Below are 22,896 nucleotides of genomic sequence, written 5' to 3' on the forward strand. Positions count from 1 at the left end.
TAGAATGGAATGGTGCAGACACAAACAGTTAAGAATACAAGTAGAATGGAATGGTGCAGCCAAACAGTTTAGAATACAAGTAGAATGGAATGGTGCAGCCAAACAGTTTAGAATACAAGTAGAATGGAATGGTGCAGCCAAACAGTTTAGAATACAAGTAGAATGGAATGGTGCAGACACAAACAGTTAAGAATACAAGTAGAATGGAATGGTGCAGCCAAACAGTTTAGAATACAAGTAGAATGGAATGGTGCAGCCAAACAGTTTAGAATACAAGTAGAATGGAATGGTGCAGACACAAACAGTTAAGAATACAAGTAGAATGGAATGGTGCAGACACAAACAGTTTAGAATACAAAGTAGAATGGAATGGTGCAGACACAAGCAGTTTAGAATACAGAGTAGAATGGAATGAGTGCAGACACAAACAGTTAAGAATACAAGTAGAATGAATGGTGCAGAGAATACAAACAGTTTTAGAATACAAGTAGAATGGAATGGTGCAGACACAAACAGTTTAGAATAAAAGAATAAATGGTGCAGCAGAATGTTTAGAATACAAGTAGATGGAATGGGTGCAGACAAAACGGTTTAAGAATAAAGTATAGAATGGAATGGTACACCAAACAGTTTAGAATACAAGTAGAATGGAATGGTGCAGACACAAACAGTTAAGAATACAAGTAGAATGGAATGGTGCAGCCAAACAGTTTAGAATACAAGTAGAATGGAATGGTGCAGACACAAACAGTTTAGAATACAAGTAGAATGGAATGGTGCAGTTTAGAATACAAGTAGAATGGAATGGTGCAGACACAAACAGTTTAGAATACAAGTAGAATGGAATGGTGCAGACACAAACAGTTTAGAATACAAGTAGAATGGAATGGTGCAGACACAAACAGTTTAGAATACAAGTAGAATGGAATGGTGCAGACACAAACAGTTAAGAATAATGGTGTGAACTTCAAACAGTAGAATGGAATGGTGCAGACACAAACAGTTTAGAACACAAGTAGAATGGAATGGTGCAGACACAAACAGTTTAGAATACAAGTAGAATGGAATGGTGCAGACACAAACAGTTTAGAATAAAAGTAGAATGGAATGGTGCAGACACAAACAGTTTAGAATACAAGTAGAATGGAATGGTGCAGACACAAACAGTTTAGAATACAAGTAGAATGGAATGGTGCAGACACAAACAGTTTAGAATACAAGTAGAATGGAATGGTGCAGACACAAACAGTTTAGAATACAAGTAGAATGGAATGGTGCAGACACAAACAGTTTAGAATACAAGTAGAATGGAATGGTGCAGACACAAACAGTTTAGAATACAAGTAGAATGGAATGGTGCAGACACAAACAGTTTAGAATACAAGTAGAATGGAATGGTGCAGACACAAACAGTTTAGAATAAAAGTAGAATGGAATGGTGCAGACACAAACAGTTTAGAATAAAAGTAGAATGGAATGGTGCAGACACAAACAGTTTAGAATACAAGTAGAATGGAATGGTGCAGACACAAACAGTTTAGAATAAAAGTCCTACGGAATGGTGCAGACACAAACAGTTTAGAATACAAGTAGAATGGAATGGTGCAGACACAAACAGTTTAGAATAAAAGTCCTACGGAATGGTGCAGACACAAACAGTTTAGAATACAAGTAGAATGGAATGGTGCAGACACAAACAGTTTAGAATACAAGTAGAATGGAATGGTGCAGACACAAACAGTTTAGAATACAAGTAGAATGGAATGGTGCAGACACAAACAGTTTAGAATACAAGTAGAATGGAATGGTGCAGACACAAACAGTTTAGAATACAAGTAGAATGGAATGGTGCAGACACAAACAGTTTAGAATACAAGTAGAATGGAATGGTGCAGACACAAACAGTTTAGAATACAAGTAGAATGGAATGGTGCAGACACAAACCGTTTAGAATACAAGTAGAATGGAATGGTGCAGACACAAACAGTTTAGAATAAAAGTAGAATGGAATGGTGCAGACACAAACAGTTTAGAATACAAGTAGAATGGAATGGTGCAGACACAAACAGTTTAGAATACAAGTAGAATGGAATGGTGCAGACACAAACAGTTTAGAATACAAGTAGAATGGAATGGTGCAGACACAAACAGTTTAGAATACAAGTAGAATGGAATGGTGCAGACACAAACAGTTTAGAATACAAGTAGAATGGAATGAATACAAGTGAGACACAAACAGTTTAGAATACAAGTAGAATGGAATGGTGCAGACACAAACAGTTTAGAATACAAGTAGAATGGAATGGTGCAGACACAAACAGTTTAGAATACAAGTAGAATGGAATGGTGCAGACACAAACAGTTTAGAATAAAAGTAGAATGGAATGGTGCAGACACAAACAGTTTAGAATACAAGTAGAATGGAATGGTGCAGACACAAACAGTTTAGAATACAAGTAGAATGGAATGGTGCAGACACAAACAGTTTAGAATACAAGTAGAATGGAATGGTGCAGACACAAACAGTTTAGAATACAAGTAGAAATGGTGCAGACACAAACAGTTTAGAATACAAGTAGAATGGAATGGTGCAGACACAAACCGTTTAGAACACAAGTAGAATGGAATGGTGCAGACACAAACAGTTTAGAATAAAAGTAGAATGGAATGGTGCAGACACAAACAGTTTAGAATAAAAGTAGAATGGAATGGTGCAGACACAAACAGTTTAGAATACAAGTAGAATGGAATGGTGCAGACACAAACAGTTTAGAATACAAGTAGAATGGAATGGTGCAGACACAAACAGTTTAGAATACAAGTAGAATGGAATGGTGCAGACACAAACAGTTTAGAATACAAGTAGAATGGAATGGTGCAGACACAAACAGTTTAGAATACAAGTAGAATGGAATGGTGCAGACACAAACAGTTTAGAATACAAGTAGAATGGAATGGTGCAGACACAAACAGTTTAGAATACAAGTAGAATGGAATGGTGCAGACACAAACAGTTTAGAATACAAGTAGAATGGAATGGTGCAGACACAAACAGTTTAGAATACAAGTAGAATGGAATGGTGCAGACACAAACAGTTTAGAATACAAGTAGAATGGAATGGTGCAGACACAAACAGTTTAGAATGGAATGGTGCAGACACAAACAGTTTAGAATAGAATGGAATGGTGCAGACACAAACAGTTTAGAATACAAGTAGAATGGAATGGTGCAGACACAAACAGTTTAGAATACAAGTAGAATGGAATGGTGCAGACACAAACAGTTTGGTGCAGAATACAAGTAGAATGGAATGGTGCAGACACAAACAGTTTAGAATACAAGTAGAATGGAATGGTGCAGACACAAACAGTTTAGAATAAAGTCAGTTTTTAGAATACAAGTAGAATGGAATGGTGCAGACACAAACAGTTTAGAATACAAGTAGAATGGAATGGTGCAGACACAAACCGTTTAGAATACAAGTAGAATGGAATGGTGCAGACACAAACAGTTTAGAATACAAGTAGAATGGAATGGTGCAGACACAAACAGTTTAGAATACAAGTAGAATGGAATGGTGCAGACACAAACAGTTTAGAATACAAGTAGAATGGAATGGTGCAGACACAAACAGTTTAGAATACAAGTAGAATGGAATGGTGCAGACACAAACAGTTTAGAATACAAGTAGAATGGAATGCAGACACAAACAGTTTAGAATACAAGTAGAATGGAATGGTGCAGACACAAACAGTTTAGAATACAAGTAGAATGGAATGGTGCAGACACAAACAGTTTAGAATACAAGTAGAATGGAATGGTGCAGACACAAACAGTTTAGAATACAAGTAGAATGGAATGGTGCAGACACAAACAGTTTAGAATACAAGTAGAATGGAATGGTGCAGACACAAACAGTTTAGAATACAAGTAGAATGGAATGGTGCAGACACAAACAGTTTAAAGTAGAAATAGACAAAACAGTTTAGAATGGAATGGTGCAGACACAAACAGTTTAGAATAAAAGTAGAATACAAAACAGTAGAATGGAATGGTGCAGACACAAACAGTTTAGAATACAAACAGTTTAGAATACAAGTAGAATGGAATGGTGCAGACACAAACAGTTTAGAATAAAAGTAGAATGGAATGGTGCAGACACAAACAGTTTAGAATACAAGTAGAATGGAATGGTGCAGACACAAACAGTTTAGAATGGAATGGTGCAGAAGTTTAGAATGGAATGGTGCAGACACAAACAGTTTAGAATACAAGTAGAATGGAATGGTGCAGACACAAACAGTTTAGAATAAAAGTAGAATGGAATGGTGCAGACACAAACAGTTTAGAACACAAGTAGAATGGAATGGTGCAGACACAAACAGTTTAGAATACAAGTAGAATGGAATGGTGCAGACACAAACAGTTTAGAATACAAGTAGAATGGAATGGTGCAGACACAAACAGTTTAGAATACAAGTAGAATGGAATGGTGCAGACACAAACAGTTTAGAATACAAGTAGAATGGAATGGTGCAGACACAAACAGTTTAGAATACAAGTAGAATGGAATGGTGCAGACACAAACAGTTTAGAATACAAGTAGAATGGAATGGTGCAGACACAAACAGTTTAGAATAAAAGTAGAATGGAATGGTGCAGACACAAACAGTTTAGAATACAAGTAGAATGGAATGGTGCAGACACAAACAGTTAAGAATACAAGTAGAATGGAATGGTGCAGACACAAACAGTTTAGAATACAAGTAGAATGGAATGGTGCAGACACAAACAGTTTAGAATACAAGTAGAATGGAATGGTGCAGACACAAACAGTTTAGAATACAAGTAGAATGGAATGGTGCAGACACAAACAGTTTAGAATAAAAGTAGAATGGAATGGTGCAGACACAAACAGTTTAGAACACAAGTAGAATGGAATGGTGCAGACACAAACAGTTTAGAATACAAGTAGAATGGAATGGTGCAGACACACAGTTTAGAATAAAAGTAGAATGGAATGGTGCAGACACAAACAGTTTAGAATACAAGTAGAATGGAATGGGTGCAGACACAAACAGTTTAGAATAAAAGTCCTACGGAATGGTGCAGACACAAACAGTTTAGAATACAAGTAGAATGGAATGGTGCAGACACAAACAGTTTAGAATACAAGTAGAATGGAATGGTGCAGACACAAACAGTTTAGAATACAAGTAGAATGGAATGGTGCAGACACAAACAGTTTAGAATACAACACAAACAGTAGAATGGAATGGTGCAGACACAAACAGTTTAGAATACAAGTAGAATGGAATGGTGCAGACACAAACAGTTTAGAATAAAGTAGAATGGAATGGTGCAGACACAAACAGTTTAGAATACAAGTAGAATGGAATGGTGCAGACACAAACAGTTAAGAATACAACACAAACAGTTTAGAATGGAATGGTGCAGACACAAACAGTTTAGAATACAAGTAGAATGGAATGGTGCAGACACAAACAGTTTAGAATACAAGTAGAATGGAATGGTGCAGACACAAACAGTTTAGAATAAAAGTAGAATGGAATGGTGCAGACACAAACAGTTTAGAATACAAGTAGAATGGAATGGTGCAGACACAAACAGTTTAGAATACAAGAATGTGGTGCAGACACAAACAGTTTAGAATACAGAAATGGTGCAGACACAAACCATGGAATGGTGCAGACACAAACAGTTTAGAATACAAGTAGAATGGAATGGTGCAGACACAAACAGTTTAGAATACAAGTAGAATGGAATGGTGCAGACACAAACAGTTTAGAATACAAGTAGAATGGAATGGTGCAGACACAAACAGTTTAGAATACAAGTAGAATGGAATGGTGCAGACACAAACAGTTTAGAATACAAGTAGAATGGAATGGTGCAGACACAAACAGTTTAGAATAAAAGTAGAATGGAATGGTGCAGACACAAACAGTTTAGAATACAAGTAGAATGGAATGGTGCAGACACAAACAGTTTAGAATACAAGTAGAATGGAATGGTGCAGACACAAACAGTTTAGAATAAAGTGGTGCAGACACAAACAGAATGGAATGGTGCAGACACAAACAGTTTAGAATACAAGTAGAATGGAATGGTGCAGACACAAACAGTTTAGAATACAAGTAATGGAATGGTGCAGACACAAACAGTTTAGAATACAAGTAGAATGGAATGGTGCAGACACAAACAGTTTAGAATACAAGTAGAATGGAATGGTGCAGACACAAACAGTTTAGAATACAAGTAGAATGGAATGGTGCAGACACAAACAGTTTAGAAATAAAGACACAAACAGTAGAATGGAATGGTGCAGACACAAACAGTTTAGAATACAAGTAGAATGGAATGGTGCAGACACAAACAGTTTAGAATAAAAGTAGAATGGAATGGTGCAGACACAAACAGTTTAGAATACAAGTAGAATGGAATGGTGCAGACACAAACAGTTTAGAATACAAGTAGAATGGAATGGTGCAGACACAAACAGTTTAGAATACAAGTAGAATGGAATGGTGCAGACACAAACAGTTTAGAATACAAGTAGAATGGAATGGTGCAGACACAAACAGTTTAGAATACAAGTAGAATGGAATGGTGCAGACACAAACAGTTTAGAATACAAGTAGAATGGAATGGTGCAGACACAAACAGTTTAGAATACAAGTAGAATGGAATGGTGCAGACACAAACAGTTTAGAATACAAGTAGAATGGAATGGTGCAGACACAAACAGTTTAGAATACAAGTAGAATGGAATGGTGCAGACACAAACAGTTTAGAATAAAAGTAGAATGGAATGGTGCAGACACAAACAGTTTAGAATACAAGTAGAATGGAATGGTGCAGACACAAACAGTTTAGAATACAAGAATGGAATGGTGCAGACACAAACAGTTTAGAATAAAAGTCCTGGAATGCAGACACAAACAGTTTAGAATACAAGTAGAATGGAATGGTGCAGACACAAACAGTTTAGAATACAAGTAGAATGGAATGGTGCAGACACAAACAGTTTAGAATACAAGTAGAATGGAATGGTGCAGACACAAACAGTTTAGAATACAAGTAGAATGGAATGGTGCAGACACAAACAGTTTAGAATACAAGTAGAATGGAATGGTGCAGACACAAACAGTTTAGAATACAAGTAGAATGGAATGGTGCAGACACAAACAGTTTAGAATAAAAGTAGAATGGAATGGTGCAGACACAAACAGTTTAGAATAAAGTAGAAATGGAATGGTGCAGACACAAACAGTTTAGAATACAAGTAGAATGGAATGGTGCAGACACAAACAGTTTAGAATACAAGTAGAATGGAATGGTGCAGACACAAACAGTTTAGAATAAAAGTAGAATGGAATGGTGCAGACACAAACAGTTTAGAATACAAGTAGAATGGAATGGTGGAATGGTGCAGACACAAACAGTTTAGAATACAAGTAGAATGGAATGGTGCAGACACAAACAGTTTAGAATAAAAGTAGAAATGGAATGGTGCAGACACAAACAGTTTAGAATACAAGTAGAATGGAACGGTGCAGACACAAACAGGTGCAGACACAAACAGTTTAGAATACAAGTAGAATGGAATGGTGCAGACACAAACAGTTTAGAATACAAGTAGAATGGAATGGTGCAGACACAAACAGTTTAGAATACAAGTAGAATGGAATGGTGCAGACACAAACAGTTTAGAATACAAGTAGAATGGAATGGTGCAGACACAAACAGTTTAGAATAAAAGTAGAATGGAATGGTGCAGACACAAACAGTTTAGAATACAAGTAGAATGGAATGGTGCAGACACAAACAGTTTAGAATAAAAGTCCTACGGAATGGTGCAGACACAAACAGTTTAGAATACAAGTAGAATGGAATGGTGCAGACACAAACAGTTTAGAATACAAGTAGAATGGAATGGTGCAGACACAAACAGTTTAGAATACAAGTAGAATGGAATGGTGCAGACACAAACAGTTTAGAATACAAGTAGAATGGAATGGTGCAGACACAAACAGTTTAGAATACAAGTAGAATGGAATGGTGCAGACACAAACAGTTTAGAATACAAGTAGAATGGAATGGTGCAGACACAAACAGTTTAGAACACAAGTAGAATGGAATGGTGCAGACACAAACAGTTTAGAATACAAGTAGAATGGAATGGTGCAGACACAAACAGTTTAGAATACAAGTAGAATGGAATGGTGCAGACACAAACAGTTTAGAATAAAAGAATGTAGAATGGAATGGTGCAGACACAAACAGTTTAGAATACAAGTAGAATGGAATGGGTGCAGACACAAACAGTTTAGAATAAAAGTCCTAATGAATGGTGCAGACACAAACAGTTTAGAATACAAGTAGAATGGAATGGTGCAGACACAAACAGTTTAGAATACAAGTAGAATGGAATGGTGCAGACACAAACAGTTTAGAATACAAATGGTGTTTAGAATGGAATGGTGCAGACACAAACAGTTTAGAATACAAGTAGAATGGAATGGTGCAGACACAAACAGTTTAGAATACAAGTAGAATGGAATGGTGCAGAATGGAATGGTGCAGACACAAACAGTTTAGAATAAAAGTAGAATGGAATGGTGCAGACACAAACAGTTTAGAATACAAGTAGAATGGAATGGTGCAGACACAAACAGTTTAGAATACAAGTAGAATGGAATGGTGCAGACACAAACAGTTTAGAATAAAAGTAGAATGGAATGGTGCAGACACAAACAGTTTAGAATAAAAGTAGAATGGAATGGTGCAGACACAAACAGTTTAGAATACAAGTAGAATGGAATGGTGCAGACACAAACAGTTTAGAATACAAGTAGAATGGAATGGTGCAGACACAAACAGTTTAGAATACAAGTAGAATGGAATGGTGCAGACACAAACAGTTTAGAATACAAGTAGAATGGAATGGTGCAGACACAAACAGTTAAGAATACAAGTAGAATGGAATGGTGCAGACACAAACAGTTTAGAATACAAGTAGAATGGAATGGTGCAGACACAAACAGTTTAGAATACAAGTAGAATGGAATGGTGCAGACACAAACAGTTTAGAATACAAGTAGAATGGAATGGTGCAGACACAAACAGTTTAGAATACAAGTAGAATGGAATGGTGCAGACACAAACAGTTTAGAATAAAAGTCCTAAGGAATGGTGCAGACACAAACAGTTTAGAATACAAGTAGAATGGAATGGTGCAGACACAAACAGTTTAGAATACAAGTAGAATGGAATGGTGCAGACACAAACAGTTTAGAATACAAGTAGAATGGAATGGTGCAGACACAAACAGTTTAGAATACAAGTAGAATGGAATGGTGCAGACACAAACAGTTTAGAATACAAGTAGAATGGAATGGTGCAGACACAAACAGTTAAGAATACAAGTAGAATGGAATGGTGCAGACACAAACAGTTTAGAATACAAGTAGAATGGAATGGTGCAGACACAAACCGTTTAGAACACAAGTAGAATGGAATGGTGCAGACACAAACAGTTTAGAATAAAAGTAGAATGGAATGGTGCAGACACAAACAGTTTAGAATACAAGTAGATGGAATGGGTGCAGACACAAACAGTTTAGAATAAAAATGTCCACAAACGAATGGAATGGTGCAGACACAAACAGTTTAGAATACAAGTAGAATGGAATGGTGCAGACACAAACAGTTTAGAATACAAGTAGAATGGAATGGTGCAGACACAAACAGTTTAGAATACAAGTAGAATGGAATGGTGCAGACACAAACAGTTTAGAATACAAGTAGAATGGAATGGTGCAGACAAACAAACAGTAGAATGGAATACAGAATAAAGTCCTAGAATGTGCAGACACAAACAGTTTAGAATACAAGTAGAATGGAATGGTGCAGACACAAACAGTTTAGAATACAAGTAGAATGGAATGGTGCAGACACAAACAGTTTAGAATACAAGTAGAATGGAATGGTGCAGACACAAACAGTTTAGAATACAAGTAGAATGGAATGGTGCAGACACAAACAGTTTAGAATAAAGTAGAATGGAATGGTGCAGACACAAAGTTTATAGAATAAAAGTAGAATGGAATGGTGCAGACACAAACAGTTTAGAATACAAGTAGAATGGAATGGGTGCAGACACAAACAGTTTAGAATAAAAGTCCTACGGAATGGTGCAGACACAAACAGTTTAGAATACAAGTAGAATGGAATGGTGCAGACACAAACAGTTTAGAATACAAGTAGAATGGAATGGTGCAGACACAAACAGTTTAGAATACAAGTAGAATGGAATGGTGCAGACACAAACAGTTTAGAATACAAGTAGAATGGAATGGTGCAGACACAAACAGTTTAGAATACAAGTAGAATGGAATGGTGCAGACACAAACAGTTTAGAATACAAGTAGAATGGAATGGTGCAGACACAAACAGTTTAGAATACAAGTAGAATGGAATGGTGCAGACACAAACAGTTTAGAATACAAGTTTAGAATAATGGTGCAGACACAAACAGTTTAGAGAATGGAATGGTGCAGACACAAACAGTTTAGAATACAAGTAGAATGGAATGGTGCAGACACAAACAGTTTAGAATAAAAGTAGAATGGAATGGTTTAGAATAAAAGTAGACACAAACAGTTTAGAATACAAGTAGAATGGAAATGGTGCAGACACAAACAGTTTAGAATAAAAGTCAGAATGGAATGGTGCAGACACAAACAGTTTAGAATACAAGTAGAATGGAATGGTGCAGACACAAACAGTTTAGAATACAAGTAGAATGGAATGGTGCAGACACAAACCGTTTAGAATAAAAGTAGAATGGAATGGTGCAGACACAAACAGTTTAGAATAAAAGTAGAATGGAATGGTGCAGACACAAACAGTTTAGAATACAAGTAGAATGGAATGGTGCAGACACAAACAGTTTAGAATACAAGTAGAATGGAATGGTGCAGACACAAACAGTTTAGAATAAAAGTAGAATGGAATGGTGCAGACACAAACAGTTTAGAATAAAAGTAGAATGGAATGGTGCAGACACAAACAGTTTAGAATACAAGTAGAATGGAATGGTGCAGACACAAACAGTTTAGAATACAAGTAGAATGGAATGGTGCAGACACAAACAGTTTAGAATAAAAGTCCTACGGAATGGTGCAGACACAAACAGTTTAGAATACAAGTAGAATGGAATGGTGCAGACACAAACAGTTAAGAATACAAGGAATGGAATGGTGCAGACACAAACAGTTTAGAATACAAGTAGAATGGAATGGTGCAGACACAAACAGTTTAGAATACAAGTAGAATGGAATGGTGCAGACACAAACAGTTTAGAATACAAGTAGAATGGAATGGTGCAGACACAAACAGTTTAGAATAAAGTAGAATGGAATGGTGCAGACACAAACAGTTTAGAATAAAAGTAGAATGGAATGGTGCAGACACAAACAGTTTAGAATAAAAGTAGAATGGAATGGTGCAGACACAAACAGTTTAGAATACAAGTAGAATGGAATGGTTTAGAATACAAGTAGAATGGAATGGTGCACAAACAGTTTAGAATAAAAGTCCTATGGAATGGTGCAGACACAAACAGTTTAGAATACAAGTAGAATGGAATGGTGCAGACACAAACAGTTTAGAATACAAGTAGAATGGAATGGTGCAGACACAAACAGTTTAGAATACAAGTAGAATGGAATGGTGCAGACACAAACAGTTTAGAATACAAGTAGAATGGAATGGTGCAGACACAAACAGTTTAGAATACAAGTAGAATGGAATGGTGCAGACACAAACAGTTTAGAATACAAGTAGAATGGAATGGTGCAGACACAAACAGTTTAGAATACAAACAGTTTAGAATGGAATGGTGCAGACACAAACAGTTTAGAATACAAGTAGAATGGAATGGTGCAGACACAAACAGTTTAGAATACAAGTAGAATGGAATGGTGCAGACACAAACAGTTTAGAATACAAGTAGAATGGAATGGTGCAGACACAAACAGTTTAGAATACAAGTAGAATGGAATGGTGCAGACACAAACAGTTTAGAATACAAGTAGAATGGAATGGTGCAGACACAAACAGTTTAGAATACAAGTAGAATGGAATGGTGCAGACACAAACAGTTTAGAATACAAGTAGAATGGAATGGTGCAGACAAACAGTTTAGAATACAAGTAGAATGGAATGGTGCAGACACAAAAGTTTAGGAATACAAGTAATACAAAACAGTTTAGAATAGACACAAACAGTTTAGAATAAAAGTCCACAAACAGTTTAGAATAAAAGGAATGGTGCAGACACAAACAGTTTAGAATAAAAGTCCTATGGAATGGTGCAGACACAAACAGTTTAGAATACAAGTAGAATGGAATGGTGCAGACACAAACAGTTTAGAATACAGACACAAACAGTTTAGAATACAAGGGAATGGTGCAGACACAAACAGTTAAGAATACAAGTAGAATGGAATGGTGCAGACACAAACAGTTTAGAATACAAGTAGAATGGAATGGTGCAGACACAAACAGTTTAGAATACAAGTAGAATGGAATGGTGCAGACACAAACCGTTTAGAATAAAAGTAGAATGGAATGGTGCAGACACAAACAGTTTAGAATAAAAGTAGAATGGAATGGTGCAGACACAAACAGTTTAGAATAAAAGTAGAATGGAATGGTGCAGACACAAACAGTTTAGAATACAAGTAGAATGGAATGGGTGCAGACACAAACAGTTTAGAATAAAAGTCCTACGGAATGGTGCAGACAGAAACAGTTTAGAATACAAGTACAATGGAATGGTGCAGACACAAACAGTTAAGAATACAAGTAGAATGGAATGGTGCAGACACAAACAGTTTAGAATACAAGTAGAATGGAATGGTGCAGACACAAACAGTTAAGAATACAAGTAGAATGGAATGGTGCAGACACAAACAGTTTAGAATACAAGTAGAATGGAATGGTGCAGACACAAACCGTTTAGAACACAAGTAGAATGGAATGGTGCAGACACAAACAGTTTAGAATACAAGTAGAATGGAATGGTGCAGACACAAACAGTTTAGAATAAAAGTAGAATGGAATGGTGCAGACACAAACAGTTTAGAATACAAGTAGAATGGAATGGGTGCAGACACAAACAGTTTAGAATAAAAGTCCTACGGAATGGTGCAGACACAAACAGTTTAGAATACAAGTAGAATGGAATGGTGCAGACACAAACAGTTTAGAATACAAGTAGAATGGAATGGTGCAGACACAAACAGTTTAGAATACAAGTAGAATGGAATGGTGCAGACACAAACAGTTTAGAATACAAGTAGAATGGAATGGTGCAGACACAAACAGTTAAGAATACAAGTAGAATGGAATGGTGCAGACACAAACAGTTTAGAATACAAGTAGAATGGAATGGTGCAGACACAAACCGTTTAGAACACAAGTAGAATGGAATGGTGCAGACACAAACAGTTTAGAATAAAAGTAGAATGGAATGGTGCAGACACAAACAGTTTAGAATAAAAGTAGAATGGAATGGTGCAGACACAAACAGTTTAGAATACAAGTAGAATGGAATGGGTGCAGACACAAACAGTTTAGAATAAAAGTCCTACGGAATGGTGCAGACACAAACAGTTTAGAATACAAGTAGAATGGAATGGTGCAGACACAAACAGTTTAGAATACAAGTAGAATGGAATGGTGCAGACACAAACAGTTTAGAATAAAAGCAGAATGGAATGGTGCAGACACAAACAGTTTAGAATAAAAGTAGAATGGAATGGTGCAGACACAAACAGTTTAGAATACAAGTAGAATGGAATGGTGCAGACACAAACAGTTTAGAATAAAAGTCCTACGGAATGGTGCAGACACAAACAGTTTAGAATACAAGTAGAATGGAATGGTGCAGACACAAACAGTTAAGAATACAAGTAGAATGGAATGGTGCAGACACAAACAGTTTAGAATACAAGTAGAATGGAATGGTGCAGACACAAACAGTTTAGAATACAAGTAGAATGGAATGGTGCAGACACAAACAGTTAAGAATACAAGTAGAATGGAATGGTGCAGACACAAACAGTTTAGAATACAAGTAGAATGGAATGGTGCAGACACAAACAGTTTAGAATAAAAGTAGAATGGAATGGTGCAGACACAAACAGTTAAGAATACAAGTAGAATGGAATGGTGCAGACACAAACCGTTTAGAACACAAGTAGAATGGAATGGTGCAGACACAAACAGTTTAGAATACAAGTAGAATGGAATGGTGCAGACACAACAGTTTAGAATACAAGTAGAATGGAATGGTGCAGACACAAACAGTTTAGAATACAAGTAGAATGGAATGGTGCAGACACAAACAGTTTAGAATAAAAGTAGAATGGAATGGTGCAGACACAAACAGTTTCGAATACAAGTAGAATGTTATGGTGCAGACACAAACAGTTTAGAATAAAAGTCCTACACCAACTATCGCCAGTAAGATACCGTTGTCAAAATGTAGTGTTGTTCTGTTTTACATTGTAAAATTATCACTCACTATCTAAATGTAGTTAAGTCCAGCATAGTCATGGCCAAAAGTTGAGAATGACACATACATTTTCACAAAGTTTGTATGATGGCAATTTGCACATACTCCAGAATGTTATGATGAATTCAGATGAATTGCAATTAATTGCAAAATCCCCCCAAAACATTTCCACTGCATTTCAGCCCTGCCACAAAAGGACCAGCTGAAATCATGTCAGTGATTCTCTCGTTAACACAGGTGTGAGTTTTGACGAGGACAAGGCTGGAGATCACTCTGTCATGCTGATTGTGTTCAAATAACAGACTGGAAGCTTCAAAAGGAGGGTGGTGCTTGGAATCATTGTTCTTTCTCTGTCAACCATGGTTACCTGGAAGGAAACATGTGCTGTCATCATTGCTTTGTACAAAAAGGGCTTCACAGGCAAGGATATTGGAGCCAGTAAGATTGCATCTAAATCAACCATTCATCGGATCATCTCAAGAACTTCAAGGAGAGCGGTTCAATTGTTGTGAAGAAGGCTTCAGGGCGCACAAGAAAGTCCAGCAAACGCCAGGACCGTCTCCTAAAGTTGATTCAGCTGCGGGATCGGGGCACCACCAGTGCAGAGCTTGCTCAGGAATGGCAGCAGTGCATCTGAGTGAACAGTGAGTGCATCTGCACGCACAGTGAGGCAAAGACTTTTGAAGGGTGGCCTGGTGTCAAGAAGGGCAGCAAAGAAACCACGTCTCTCCAGGAAAAACATCAGGGACATACTGATATTCTACAAAATGTACAGGGATTGGACTGCTGAGGACTGGGGTAACGTCGTTTTCTCTGATGAATCCCCTTTCTGATTGTTTGGGGCATCCGGAAAAAAGCTTGTCCAGAGAAGACGAGGTGAGCGCTACCATCAGTCCTGTGTCATGCCAACAATAAAGCATCCTGAGACCATTCATGTGTTTGGTTGCTTCCCAGCCAAGGGAGTGGCTTCACTCCCAATTTTGCCATGAATAAAGAATGGTACCAACACATCCTCCGAGAACAACTTCTCCCAACCATCCAGGAACAGTTTGGTGACGAACAATGCCTTTTCCAGCATGGTGGAGCACCTTGCCATAAGGCAAAACTGATAACTAAGTGGCTCGGGGAACAAAACATCGATATTTTGGGTCCATGGCCAGGAAACTCCCCAGACCTTGATCCCATTGAGAACTTGTGGTCAATCCTCAAGAGGCGGGAGGACAAACAAAAACCTACGAAAACCAAACTCCAAACATTGATTAAGCAAGAATTGGCTGCCATCAGTCAGGATGTGGCCCAGAAGTTAATTGACAGCATGCCAGGGCGGATTGCAGAGGTCTGGAAAAAGAAGGGTCAACACTGCATATCTCTCTTTACTCTCTTTACTCTTTACATTAACGTCATGTAATTGTCAATAAAAGCCTTTGACACTTGAAATTATACTTTAGTATTCTGTAGTAACATCTGACAAAAATATCTAAAGACACTGAAGCAGCAAACTTTGTGAAAATTAATATTTGTGTCATTCTCAAAACCTTTGGCCACAACTGTACACAGGAGGCTGGTGGCACCTTAATTGGGGAGGACGGGCTCGTGGTAATGGCCGGAGCGGAATTAGTGGAATGGTATCAAATACATGAAATGTGGGGTTTCCATTCTCTCTGTTAGGGCCGTCCTCCCCTCAGCAGCCTCCGCTGGCACAGTCAATTGGCTTTGGGGTGTTGAGCTGGAGTGTGTTGGGGGAGCTGGTTTGTTGCAGCAGCAGTCCAACGTCACCGAGCAGGGACGTCTATAACGAAGCTGCAGTGCAGTTAGGATTCACAGCTCCCTACACCGCTGCTGCCTGCCAACCAGCTAATTACTACCACAGCCCAGGAGTCACAGACAAACACACAGACGGACGGATGGAAAAACAAACGGACAGAAAGACACACACACACACACACGTACACGCATCAACATACACACACAAAAACAGATGTAAAGGAATATGGTGAGACTAAAACACTACACACTCACTAACACACAGAAGGACAGATAGAGAAGTGTGTGAGAGAAAGGCAAAGTGATGGGCTGTGACTGTCTCTATTTAATGGGGCAGAAGCCGACCTGATACCAGAGTAAAACCTCTGGTGCTTCAGCATGACGTCTGTGCTGACAGACTGAAGAGCAGCAAGAGACCACACTTCATCAGCTGCTATGGATGTCTGGCAGAGATCAATAACAGTGGAACTCTAATGTGGTTATCTGCTCATTAGCTGGCTGCACTGGGGACTCACACACACAACATATTGACTGACTGATTACTGAAGCTACTGTTCATGTTAAGCCTGAGAGACTGCAGCTTACTAATATTTCTGGTTCACAGGCTGCTTTGTAAAAGAATACGAACCATCATTACAGGAATGGTCAGCCCTATAGTTCAACAATGTGATTCATTCAACAGCTAACATCATTACAGGAATGGTCAGGTCTATAGTTCAACAATGTGATTCGTTCAACAGCTAACATCATTACAGGAATGGTCAGCCCTATAGTTCAACAATGTGATTCGTTCAACAGCTAACATCATTACAGGAATGGTCAGCCCTATAGTTCAACAATGTGATTCGTTCAACAGCTAACATCAACATCATTTCAACAATGTGATTCGTTCAACAGGGAATGGTCAGCCCTATAGTTCAACAATGTGATTCATTCAACAGCTAACATCATTACAGGAATGGTCAGGTCTATAGTTCAACAATGTGATTCGTTCAACAGCTAACATCATTACAGGAATGGTCAGGTCTATAGTTCAACAATGTGATTCATTCAACAGCTAACATCATTACAGGAATGGTCAGGTCTATAGTTCAACAATATGATTTGTTCAACAGCTAACATCATTACAGGAATGGTCAGCCCTATAGTTCAACAATGTGATTCATTCAACAGCTAACATCATTACAGGAATGGTCAGGTCTATAGTTCAACAATGTGATTCGTTCAACAGCTAACATCATTACAGGAATGGTCAGGTCTATAGTTCAACAATGTGATTCGTTCAACAGCTAACATCATTACAGGAATGGTCAGGCCTATAGTTCAACAATGTGATTCATTCAACAGCTAACATCATTACAGGAATGGTCAGCCCTATAGTTCAACAATGTGATTCGTTCAACAGCTAACATCATTACAGGAATGGTCAGGTCTATAGTTCAACAATGTGATTCATTCAACAGCTAACATCATTACAGGAATGGTCAGCCCTATAGTTCAACAATGTGATTCATTCAACAGCTAACATCATTACAGGAATGGTCAGCCCTATAGTTCAACAATGTGATTCATTCAACAGCTAACATCATTACAGGAATGGTCAGGTCTATAGTTCAACAATGTGATTCGTTCAACAGCTAACATCATTACAGGAATGGTCAGGTCTATAGTTCAACAATGTGATTCGTTCAACAGCTAACATCATTACAGGAATGGTCAGGTCTATAGTTCAACAATGTGATTCGTTCAACAGCTAACATCATTACAGGAATGGTCAGGTCTATAGTTCAACAATGTGATTCATTCAACAGCTAACATCATTACAGGAATGGTCAGCCCTATAGTTCAACAATGTGATTCGTTCAACAGCTAACATCATTACAGGAATGGTCAGCCCTATAGTTCAACAATGTGATTCATTCAACAGCTAACATCATTACAGGAATGGTCAGGTCTATAGTTCAACAATGTGATTCGTTCAACAGCTAACATCATTACAGGAATGGTCAGGTCTATAGTTCAACAATGTGATTCATTCAACAGCTAACATCATTACAGGAATGGTCAGCCCTATAGTTCAACAATGTGATTCGTTCAACAGCTAACATCATTACAGGAATGGTCAGGTCTATAGTTCAACAATGTGATTCGTTCAACAGCTAACATCATTACAGGAATGGTCAGGTCTATAGTTCAACAATGTGATTCGTTCAACAGCTAACATCATTACAGGAATGGTCAGGTCTATAGTTCAACAATGTGATTCGTTCAACAGCTAACATCATTACAGGAATGGTCAGCCCTATAGTTCAACAATGTGATTCATTCAACAGCTAACATCATTACAGGAATGGTCAGCCCTATAGTTCAACAATGTGATTCGTTCAACAGCTAACATCATTACAGGAATGGTCAGGTCTATAGTTCAACAATGTGATTCATTCAACAGCTAACATCATTACAGGAATGGTCAGCCCTATAGTTCAACAATGTGATTCGTTCAACAGCTAACATCATTACAGGAATGGTCAGGTCTATAGTTCAACAATGTGATTCATTCAACAGCTAACATCATTACAGGAATGGTCAGCCCTATAGTTCAACAATGTGATTCGTTCAACAGCTAACATCATTACAGGAATGGTCAGGTCTATAGTTCAACAATGTGATTCATTCAACAGCTAACATCATTACAGGAATGGTCAGGTCTATAGTTCAACAATGTGATTCGTTCAACAGCTAACATCATTACAGGAATGGTCAGGTCTATAGTTCAACAATGTGATTCGTTCAACAGCTAACATCATTACAGGAATGGTCAGCCCTATAGTTCAACAATGTGATTCATTCAAAAGCTAACATCATTACAGGAATGGTCAGGTCTATAGTTCAACAATGTGATTCGTTCAACAGCTAACATCATTACAGGAATGGTCAGGTCTATAGTTCAACAATGTGATTCGTTCAACAGCTAACATCATTACAGGAATGGTCAGGTCTATAGTTCAACAATGTGATTCGTTCAACAGCTAACATCATTACAGGAATGGTCAGCCCTATAGTTCAACAATGTGATTCGTTCAACAGCTAACATCATTACAGGAATGGTCAGGTCTATAGTTCAACAATGTGATTCATTCAACAGCTAACATCATTACAGGAATGGTCAGGTCTATAGTTCAACAATGTGATTCGTTCAACAGCTAACATCATTACAGGAATGGTCAGGTCTATAGTTCAACAATGTGATTCGTTCAACAGCTAACATCATTACAGGAATGGTCAGCCCTATAGTTCAACAATGTGATTCGTTCAACAGCTAACATCATTACAGGAATGGTCAGGTCTATAGTTCAACAATGTGATTCGTTCAACAGCTAACATCATTACAGGAATGGTCAGGTCTATAGTTCAACAATGTGATTCATTCAAAAGCTAACATCATTACAGGAATGGTCAGGTCTATAGTTCAACAATGTGATTCATTCAACAGCTAACATCATTACAGGAATGGTCAGGTCTATAGTTCAACAATGTGATTCGTTCAATAGCTAACATCCTATACCGGGTCAGTGAGTCCGATTGTCATTCATTAACTATGCAAACTAGGGCTTGGAGAGTGAGGTTGACTTTCAGTTGAATCAAATCAAATTGTATTAGTCACATGCGCCGAATACAACAGTGAAATGCCCCTAACCAACAGTGCAGTTTCGAAAAATATGGAAAAGAATAAGAGATAAAAGTAACAAGCAATTAAAGAGCAGCAGTAAAATAAAAACTCCACAGTTGCTAATCTACTCCGTCTCTCTAGCCCCATACATTGTTAGCTCTAAAGAGAGTTGCCCTTAATATAACTCTTCTGTCCAGAATATAGAAATATAATTAGTAGAAGCAATAGATCTAAAATCCACAAGATAGTGGTTCTGATTCTACGTTGTGATTCTAGATCGGTACCTGTCCTCGACAGCGGTGGCCCCATGAATATATAAATATAATTGGGTAGAAAAGACAATGTAGATTGTATGATTCTACGCTGCTGTGGTTCCAGAACGTTACCTGTCCTCCACGGCGGTGGCCCCCAGCAGTACGAAGTCCTTCTCAATGAGGTCATAGGCCTCGGCCAGCTTCCTGTCTCGGTCCTGCAGGGCCAGCTTGGCGCTGTTCAGCAGGTGACACGTCTCCTCATACTGAGCCACGCTCAACTTTCTGTAGGCCACGCACAGTGTCCGTAGGCCCTCCTGAAGAGAGAAAGAGAAATAGAGAGAGCGAGAGATAATTATGTTATGCTTTAATATGATTACTGGACACTGATGTTGTAGTTAACAATTATTCCACTGTTCTGTTAGCTTTTTTCCCCATTAAAAACAGTCAATGACATCATTGTGGGGTCCAAAAATGTAATTGTCTGCATCATTTCCAATCCCCCATATATTTTTTGGGTAAATATATATATCCATACACATACATTACTTTATTATTATTCCCCGCAAACCCTACCACCGATCCCCCAATTGGAGTAAACAAATAAACACTTCGGCTTTTACCTTATATTTATACATCTTTTTTTTGTTGTGAATTTTTACCCCTTTTTCGTGGTATCCAATTGTTGTAGTAGCTACTATCTTGTCTCATCGCTACAACTCCCGTACGGGCTCGGGAGAGACGAAGGTTGAAAGTCCTGCGTCCACCGATACACAACCCAACCAGCCGTACTGCTTCTTAACACAGCGCACATCCAACCCGGAAGCCAGCCAATGTGCCGGAGGAAACACCGTGTACCTGGCAACCTTGGTTAGCCTCACTGCACCCGGCCCCCCACAGGAGTCGCTGGTGCGCGATGAGACAAGGACATCCCTACCGACCAAGCCCTCCCTAACCCGGGCGTCGCCCCACGGACCTCCCGGTCGCGGCCGGTTACGACAGAGCCTGGGCGCCCTTAACCACTGCGCCACCCGGGAGGCCTCATTTATACATCTTATACACATTTTACATAAACAGTCTATTTTACAATAGTTATATTTTGTTTGTTTTTAGTCCTTCCTCTATTTCTGATGTCCATCCAGTTAGATTTCTATTTGTAACTGTGCTATTTCGCAAACGTTCTTAACCTATATACATTTTACAGACCCCGTATGTTCTTCATGTTTTATCTTGCTTATTAGTCCCTTCAGCTCCATTCAACCTCTCCCATCTATCTCTCAACATCATCCATTGTGGATTTCTATTTGCCATATATTGTTCAACTGTGCTGTGATGCTTCACAAACGACTTGAACCTTTCTATTCTCATAGATTCTACAGATTGTAAATTAAAAATAAGCATTTTTGCTAAAATAATTATTATATTATTGATTGATTGACTATGGCTTTTCAAATCACCCAGTATTGCTGTCTGCAGCGTTAGTTCTAGGCAAATGTTGCTATTATTCAGCCATTCCTGGACCTGTGACCAAAAACATATGGACAATACCAAAATAAATGATCTAATGACTCTGCCTCCTCACAGCAGAATCTGCAGAGCTGGGAAGATTGTATTCCCCATATATATATAACATTCTATTAGTTGCAAGAATTTTGTAGTCATTTAAATTGAAATATTTGAAGTTTTGTAGCCGGCGTTGTTCTGCGTATCAATTCATAAACCATATGCCATGGAATGGGTACATCGAAAATCTCTTCCCAACTATTTTGCAATTTATATGGCACAGCGATCAGTTTTTTGGTCCTTAAATGAAATTGGTATATGTTTTTATTGATCACACTTTTCTTTAACCATTTATGTTCTTTAATACAGGGCCGACATACAAGTTCCTTACTTTTTTCCCTATCTACTCGCCTCTTCCATTTTTGTGGTAATGCTGCAATTAGTTGGTTGTAATTTTGGGTAGAGCAGACATTTCCATATGTATGTGTTAGCTGCATGTGTGACATAACTCCACTAGTCCTATTTATGATATTCACTAAAATTATACCTTTTTAAGAATGTCTTCGAAAAATACTGTTTTTTAATCAATTAGTATATTTGAATTTAACCACAATATTTGTTGTATTATTTGTTCTGTCTTTTCAGGTGGATTAAACTGAAATTGCAACCAACTTTCTAAGGCTTGTTTAAAAAATAACGGTATTTTGGAGATTATTTCTATTTCTCTTTTCAAACAACCGAAAGTGAGCAGGTGTAATCTGAATAAAGGGAAAAGGCCCTTCTTGAACATAGAATGAAACATTCCTACCAATTTACTAGAGAACCAGTTTGGATTTAAGTATAACTTTTGTATGACTGATGCCTTTAGTGAGAGGTCTATAATGCTTTAATATTTAATCATTTCTGCCCACCAAATTCATATTCGTTATATAAATCATATCAAATCAAATGTATTTGTCACATACACATGGTTAGCAGATGTTAATGCGAGTGTAGCGTAATGCTTGTGCTTCTAGTTCCGACAATGCAGTAATAACCAACAAGTAATCTAACCTAACAATTCCAAAACTACTACCTTACACACACGTGTAAAGGGATAA

The 22,896-nt window shown here is 37.9% G+C and overlaps 1 protein-coding gene across 4 annotated transcripts in view; it reads right to left on the reverse strand.

The window, feature by feature from the left end:
• The window catches only part of atp11a (ATPase phospholipid transporting 11A), a 117,498-nt gene that overhangs the window by 33,142 nt on the left and 61,460 nt on the right, over positions 1–22,896 (reverse strand). For all 4 annotated transcript variants that reach the window (XM_052499512.1, XM_052499513.1, XM_052499514.1 and 1 more), the window contains exon 17: positions 20,429–20,610. In XM_052499512.1, the coding sequence (XP_052355472.1) occupies positions 20,429–20,610 (182 nt within the window). The remainder of the gene's footprint in view (positions 1–20,428; positions 20,611–22,896) is intronic.

Source organism: Oncorhynchus keta, chromosome 37 (assembly GCF_023373465.1).
Source record: "Oncorhynchus keta strain PuntledgeMale-10-30-2019 chromosome 37, Oket_V2, whole genome shotgun sequence".
In the NCBI taxonomy this organism is placed as follows: domain Eukaryota; kingdom Metazoa; phylum Chordata; class Actinopteri; order Salmoniformes; family Salmonidae; genus Oncorhynchus; species Oncorhynchus keta.